Genomic DNA, 7,857 nt, shown 5'->3' with positions numbered 1-7,857 from the left:
ATTTAACACTACAATGACGGAAAGTAACATTCGAGGCGGGTTCCGAGGGGCAGGGCTTCTTCCATTTGACCCTGAGAGAGTGATATCTACACTTGATCTTAAGTTAAGGACACCAACGCCTCCAAGCTCCCGCCCAGGTACTGCTCAACCTTGGGTTTCTCAGACACCAAACAACCCAATTGAAGCTATGTCACAGTCTACATTTATTAAAACTCGGATTTCACGCCATCAAAATAGCTCTCCAACCTCAATCTATGCAGCTGTTGACCAGTTTACAAAGGGTGCATCGCAAATAATGCATCAATTAGCACTGCTAAAGGGAGAGAACCAAAACCTACGACAGGCAAATGAAGTACTAAGCAAGCGCCGGAGAGCTAGGAAAACATGACTACAGCAAGGAGGATCACTTAGTCAACAAGGGGCGCAAGAGCTACAGGATGAGAGGGATGTTGTGCAGCAGGTAGAGCAGGAAATAAGGGCAAGCCGTGGTCGGAAGCCAAGGGAAGAAACCCGTGCCCGTCGCTGTGGCAAGTGTGGTGAGACTGGGCACAATGCGCGCACGTGTCAGATTGTAATAGACACCTCTGAGGAAGAGGACTCCGAGTAGTTTCAATTGATTTCTAATGTTGTGGTAGATTTATCGCAATGTTTGTCGTGAGGGTAGATAATTTTGGCGCTTTCGCTTGTTTGGCGCTTTCGCTATACATGTACGTTAAATTAAAATAAGATCTATATACCCTATTGCCGTGATACCCGTAGCCCCTAAACCTCCCATATGCGATGTCGCCGTTGCCAATTCCTCCACTGACACCCTATCCGACGCCCTATCCCACCCCCTATTCCACCTATTCCCCCGTAAACCCCCCTAAATCCTGTACTGCCATAGCCCCTATTGATGGGGACGATGGCAATGCCGCGACTTGTGGCCCGGCTCCCCGCAAGTCGAGCATCGACTTCTTACAGGGTTGGGGACAGTAGCAATCATGGCCCCAAGCGGGAAGAGCTTCGTCCCTCTGAACCCGCTCTTTCCTCAGCCACCCTCGTAGAACCCATGTCAGGGGGTTTGCACGGGCTGTCCGCAAGAATGGACAATCTGGTTATATCAACTGGTGGCAATGGGTTAAGGTAGGCAGCTCTCCATTAAGCCGCCGACATTGAGACAGGTAGGTAGTCTCCTACCTGTCGGCCCGTTGCTCATATCAAAACAACGGTGTGTCCACATAGGATGCCATTAGCTTGATATTGGCAGCAGGAGCAAGTCCCTGCCATGATATCAACAAGGTGTACAGCCTGGTTTGGCTGTACAACCCGTCTTTGACAATGAGCACCCACAAGCTGTCGTGAGGAGTGGCTCTGCAGCGCCAGCCACAGTCATCCTCCAGGCAGACAAAGATCGCCCGGTCTGATCCCTCTGGAGGGTCCAGAAGCAGAACTTCTTCTTGACGGCCCAATTATCCAAGTCGTGGATAAGGGCGTCAAGGTCAAGATACTCAGCGCCATTGGTAGGCACTAAGAGTTCAGCAAGGGAGGACATCTCAGCTGAAAAGGGGCCTCTTCGGTGAGGGCTTTCAGAATACAGTCCACTCTCACCAAGACGATGTCGGATTAGTCGATAACACCACTAAGTCAATATTTTTTTCAGCACCAATTGATTTTCACACTCAATTCTCGATATTCGCAATATTGACCTTCTAACCTTTAATTATTGACTTATCCAACTCTATTATGCCTCAAAAACACACAATTACACTCGAACAGCGCTGTGCCCTTCGACATTGGGCACACAAACAGCACCCGAAACCCTCCCAGAAAGCCTGCATCAACTGGTTTCTTCACGAATTCAGTCAATGGACAATATCAGATAGCCTCAGTGACCGCTTTAAACATCTCGACAACTGGACAACAACTGGACAACAAAATCGAACTGGCTAATGGCCTCAACTTGAACAAATTCTCTACGACTTTCAGCAACGAATTGATAGCTGCGGTTGGCTTTACATCTGGTGATATACTTCAAGTAAAGGTGAGGGAGATCTGGAGAAGGCTTCCACAGTATGCAGATCAGCCAGTTACCGACTTTAGCTCTGGCTGGCTTACACGATTTAAACCATGACATAATATTAAGATACATACACGTCACGGCGAAGCAGGATCTATCCCAGAATTAGTTGAAGAAGAGATGAAAGGGCTCCGGACAATTGCTAGGGAGTGTGAGGAGGAGAATATCTATAATATGGATGAAACTGGGCTCTACTGGAAGATGATTCCGTCTCGACGACTAGCATCGCAATCATTACCTGGATTAAAGAAGGAAAAAGCTCAAATTACACTTACTCTTTGTACAAATGCTTCTGGATCTGACCAGCTTCCAATCTGGATTATCGGCAAAGCAAAAACACCTCGATCTTTACGCAATATTAATATATCTACAATGGGAGCTGAGTGGAGGTGGAATAAAAAGGCTTGGATGAATTCAACAATTATGATCGACTGGCTTCAAGCATTTTATCGACATATTGTCATACTGACATTCATTGCACTCAGTTTGCTATCAAACTCAAGAGCAAACTTGGAAATCTCCTCCTCAAACCTACAAGTCACTATACATATTTTGGCTTATCACACCAACAACAAGAGCAATACTACTCAACGATTGCTACAACCATCTATGATTTATTACACGTCATCGCTCCTTAGTTACTGGGCCGATATTACCACATAGTATATCTCTACAACCCTCTATGATTCATTACATGACATCACTCATACTACCACATGACATATCTCTACCAACTAGAGGCCTAGGAGCATGAACAATAGCTCTAAAAGCTCCTACGAACCTCTATGATTCATTACATGTCATCGCTCTTTAGTTACCCACAAGATTGGTTAAGTTATGACATAGTTTGTCTATAGGGGTACTCTGACCTTGGACCTCCTTTTACTTCCTATAGGCTACGAACCTAAGAGATGGTTCTATGGGATTCTCTTACGTCGACTACAGTTACCAAGCCTGGTTAGTCATGGAAAGTCTTGGAAAATGAGAGAACTACACTCCTTTAGCATAAATAGGATTGCCCTTTCCTTAAGAAACAAGCAGACAATACAGTAAATCGACTATCACATACTTCCACGTCTTTTCCAAGCTTCCAAGCATTGATCTTGTTACTCCTTGTTTCTGAAAAGTCAGTGAGGTGTTAACCTCTGACTTACCCCTGAGTTCCCAGACTCAACATTTGTTGCAACTTGTCTGAACCACTTCACTACATCACACACCTGATTGCTGCGTTGTGGAATAGTCTAAGCTACGACCCTTTGGCTATGTTTTCTAAGACAGTGTGTTGTCTTAGTAAATTCATCCCTTCCTTGGGTGGCTAGATTCTCACATCTGGTGCACCCACCATTACACATATTGGCTTTATTCGACAAGTCCTTCTTACAATGGACAACTTTTCTGCACACATATCTGTCCCCCACCTCCTAATATTCTGATCCGTTGGCTTCCAGCTAATAGTACTAGTCAATTCCAGCCTCTTGCATTATTCAATCTCTTAAAGCTTATTACCATCGACAATGGCTCTCTTTTATGCTTGAATGTTATAATTCAAATCTGGATCCGATTAAGCAAGCAAGATTACGACTGTCAATTTGCTGGATCTTACGAAGCTGGAATCAACAAGTTTTACAATCAACTATATACAATTGCTTTCAAAAATCAACACTTCTTACAACTCTAATCACTCTTCCAACCTCAATTACACCAACAGACCTTTCACAACTATACGAACAAGTTATTCAAGCTGGCAATATACATGATTCAATGGCTATTTTGAACTTTTTAAATCCTATCAACAAGCAAATCAACAATATAGAAGTTACAACAGATGAGGAGGGTATACTACAGGAGATTTTGGATGAGCATCTTAGTGATCCTACTCAAAATGATGAGCAAGAAGAGGAGCCTGAGACTGAATAGGCTGGTTATTCAGCCTCTGATGCTCGCAATGCCCTTAAAGTTCTTATTGAGTATACGGAGTGTCAGGATGCTTTCCCAGCCAATCACCTCAGGGCATTAGAGCATTTGGAGGGCGAAATTGAGGCAATTCAGCTTAATTCCTTGGTTCAGGAGACATTGGATAGGTGGATTACATAATACTTGGCATTTCAATATAACGATATTTACACACGTCACCAATTGTATCGACTTAACGGGAGTTGACTGTAGGGGGCGATGGGGAATGGCGACGGCGAGGTGGCGACAGCGAGGTCGAGGCAGTGAGCCGGCTTGGTGGAGGAAATCTATTAATAGTTAGCGTCTGGTATATCAATCTTTACAGGGCTTGTGCAGATCTTTTGCACTTATGATTCTGGGTTTGCTGGAGCGGTTTGGTGGGGTATGCTTACGTAACCGCTTACAAATCGGGGTGTCCATCATGTTTTTCGCTTAGTATTCGGACACCGGTGCTCGTATACTGGAACTCGTATAATTTTCATTTACCGCAAAGATAATCCGGCAAGGGCGGCATCTAACACAGGACCCATTCCCATTCCCCATATTGGCCCTGCTAGCTAGCCCCTCTAGGAACTACCGCCGTGCCCTCGATACATTCATGCTTTTCTCAATAGTTGGTGTTATATTTTGCCAATTAACACGCTGAGAGGAGAGAGATTTATATATACAGGTCGATCTTTATTTAGGATTCATTTCTCGTCGTGCCACTCCTCTACTCGCCCGATAGCTCCCCTCATTGATCTTCGAGAGAGCGAGTACCAGAGTTCTGACACTACAGATCCCAGTCTACTCAGCCCTGAAGGTGGAATCCACAATTGTCAGTCCTTCTGGGCAAGGCTGACAATTGTGGAGAATCCAGCACCACGCCGATTCCACATTCAGCTTTCTTCCTAGCTCGTGCTCTTTTCAATTCCCCAAATATACCCGGCCTCTATATATTTCCACTTCTTCCCGTCAGCTGAGTTACTGTCCAAGGAATTCTGCACTTAGGAGCCGTCAGCTTCAGCTGCACATTGCCACTCAACGGCACAGTTCACACACTTGTTATTCCTCTGTCGACGACATATATACTTCCTCCAACTGCAATCATCCTGAATCTTGCAGAAGTCTCATATCTCTTCCTCTACCGACGAAATGGCCGACGCCGTACCTAAACCAGAGGAGCCCGTCTCCAATGACGCACCCGCCTCCAACGACACCCAGCAACAACAAGAAGAACCCAATTCCCAGAACGAAAAGTCCGAACAAGAGCCAGAAGCACAGGATGGCGGTTCCCACCACGCAGACCAGGAATCCGAAGCCGTAGGGAAGCGCTCGAAGAAGGGCAAATTGAAGGACAAGGTCGATGAGAAGAAAAAGAAGGCTTACGAGATGGCCAACCCCCCGGGTGGATACGACTCGACGCCCGTCCCGTCGGCTCCAGATGGATACACCGTCAAATTCACATTCGTCCGTGCCGAGAACCTGCCCATTGGAGATCTGGGCACGGGGTCTTCGGACCCGTGCGTGATAGCGACCTTGACGAGCCATGGGATAAAACCGAGACACAAGGAGGACCCTGAGATGAGACTGCGGACAAGGACGATCCAAAAGGATACCAATCCTGTGTGGAACCAGGAGTGGATCGTGGCAGGCGTGCCGAGCAGTGGCTTCAAACTGAAGTGCCGCCTCTACGACGAGGATGCCAATGACTCGGACGACCGACTTGGCAACGTGACCGTGGTGGTGCCACACATCAGCGAGAACTGGGAGGGGATGCGCGAGACTAGCTTCCCGGTCAAGAAGCGGATGGGCAGCTGGCGCGCGTATCTCCTAAAAAGCATCACGACGATGTGTGGCAGCGATGGTGATCTGTCGGGTCAGCTGTTCTTGAGCATGGAGGTGCTGGGAAAGAGCGATAAGCCGTATGGGAAGATGTATACCGTGGGACCTACGGGGTGGACAAAGCACTACAGTCCCATGATTGGACGTCTAGCTGGCACCAAGGCGCCAAAGATGGAGGGACATGAAGGCGAGAAGGCCAAGGTTGAAAGATATGAGTAAGTCCGCTCAGTCTCCAAGGGCATTTGGAGCCGCTTCAGTCACCATCCCAGAACTAACCAGCTACAGTTTCCAAGCCAACCAGATGCAACTGCAAGGCCCTGTCCCCGACGAACTCTACCACCGCTTTGTAGAATTCAAACCCTTCGTCAAGGGCATGTTCGACAAGACTGGCCTCCGCGGACACGTGCTAAACGCCGCCCTCCACCACCAGCACGCGCGCGTCTACAACTACTCCAACACCACCACCCACGGCACCATGGAACCCAAGTCCCAAGAAGCCGCGCTGCAGTTCCTCAAACTCGCGCACTTCGACGAAGGCAGCCGCCTCTTCACCTACGTCCTCACCCTCGACGGGCTCCTCCGCTTCACCGAGACGGGTAAGGAATTCGGCATCGACATGCTCAGCAAACACACCATGCACAGCGATGTCAACGTCTATATCGCCTGCTCGGGCGAATTCTTCATCCGCAGACTCAAATACAAGAATAGCAGCCCCGAAGATTCAAGCCAGCAGACCCACCCCACAGACGACATCGAAGGCGGACCACCGCACTCCCCTCCCCCCAAGGACCCATCGAACTACGAACTCGTAATCGACAACGACAGCGGTACCTACCGCCCTGACGGTTCGCTCCTCCCCGCACTCCAGTCCTTCCTCGAAGCCAACCTCCCCGGCCTCAATATTGTCACCAAGCCGTGCACGGACGACAAGCTGCAGCGCATGAAGAAGGAGCAGCGCGAGACGAAGAAGAGGCAGGGCGAGCAGATACAGGTGTACCAGGGCGATATCAATGGGGGCTGGAGCTCGAGTGATGAGGAGAGCATGGATGAGCGCGCAAAGGGGAAGAAGAGTAAGAAGGATAGGGTGTTTGATGCGATTGAGGATCCGGAGGCGGCGATTAGGGGGTTCAGACATGGGGGCAGGCCGAAGAGGGAGGAGAGGGAGGGGGAGGAGGATCGGGTTGATTATACGGTTGAGGCTGGGGAGGGGGAGGCGAAGAAGTGATGTTCGACCGATCGATAGTGATGGTCGTTAAGTCGGACGCGTGGAGGCTTTTAGTGCCATTGCTTTGTATATGGGCTTCTCTACTACTTTATTTTGCGGGCGGGTTTTCGTTTGTTTGCCATGGATGCGGAGGGATTGCAGGAATATTTTGTTGTTAATACGCGGACACCCAGATGGCGGGTGATATACACGGCCTTGCGGCTACTTATGCGTTTTCTTTTTATCTTGGGGGTAAGGGATGCATGTCTTGCTTGGGAGCAACTGCGATGGGGGGTGTTCACATTTTTCTTTTGCATGCATTGTTGCCAGTCGAAGAGAGCTATCTCAAGTTCAGGATATTCACCATTACTTTTTCTCTTTGTGCCAAGTTCAGTCTTCTTCCGTGTATCTGAGTCCAGATATTGGTACTTCATGGAAAGAATTGAGGATATTTGGCCTTGGCTAAGTTGGCGACCTTGAGCTTGAGCGGCATACCAGGCTATAAGTGCAGGCTGAGTGCACGGTGTAATGGCGGGTGCACCAGATGTGAGAATCTAGCCACCTAAGGAAGGGATGATTTTACTAAGACAACACACTGTCTTAGGAAACAGAGCCAAAGGGTTGTAGCTTAGACTATTCCACAATGCAGCAATCAGGTGTACGATGTAGTGAAGTGGTTTAGACAAGTTGTAACAAATGTTAAGTCTGGGAACTCAGGGGTAAGTCAGAGGTTAGCACCTCACTGACTTTTCAGAAACAAAGAATAACAAGATCAATGCTTGGAAGCTTGGAAAAGACATAGAAGTATGTGCTAGTC

The 7,857-nt window shown here is 48.1% G+C and overlaps 1 protein-coding gene across 1 annotated transcript; it reads left to right on the top strand.

Moving 5' to 3' along the window:
* Window positions 1-4,404: 4,404 nt before the first annotated feature.
* On the top strand, window positions 4,405-7,653 carry VC83_06885 (uncharacterized protein). The gene is made up of 2 exons (XM_024470470.1): window positions 4,405-6,051; window positions 6,122-7,653. Exons 1-2 carry the CDS (start codon window positions 5,147-5,149, stop codon window positions 7,059-7,061), a joined length of 1,845 nt encoding a protein of 614 aa, XP_024322079.1. The 5' UTR covers window positions 4,405-5,146; the 3' UTR covers window positions 7,062-7,653.
* Window positions 7,654-7,857: the final 204 nt, after the last annotated feature.

The sequence above is a fragment of the Pseudogymnoascus destructans genome (genome assembly GCF_001641265.1).
Source record: "Pseudogymnoascus destructans isolate 20631-21 unplaced genomic scaffold scaffold_17, whole genome shotgun sequence".
Classification (NCBI taxonomy): Eukaryota; Fungi; Ascomycota; class Leotiomycetes; order Thelebolales; family Thelebolaceae; genus Pseudogymnoascus; species Pseudogymnoascus destructans.
This window is presented reverse-complemented; position numbering and strand designations above follow the sequence as displayed.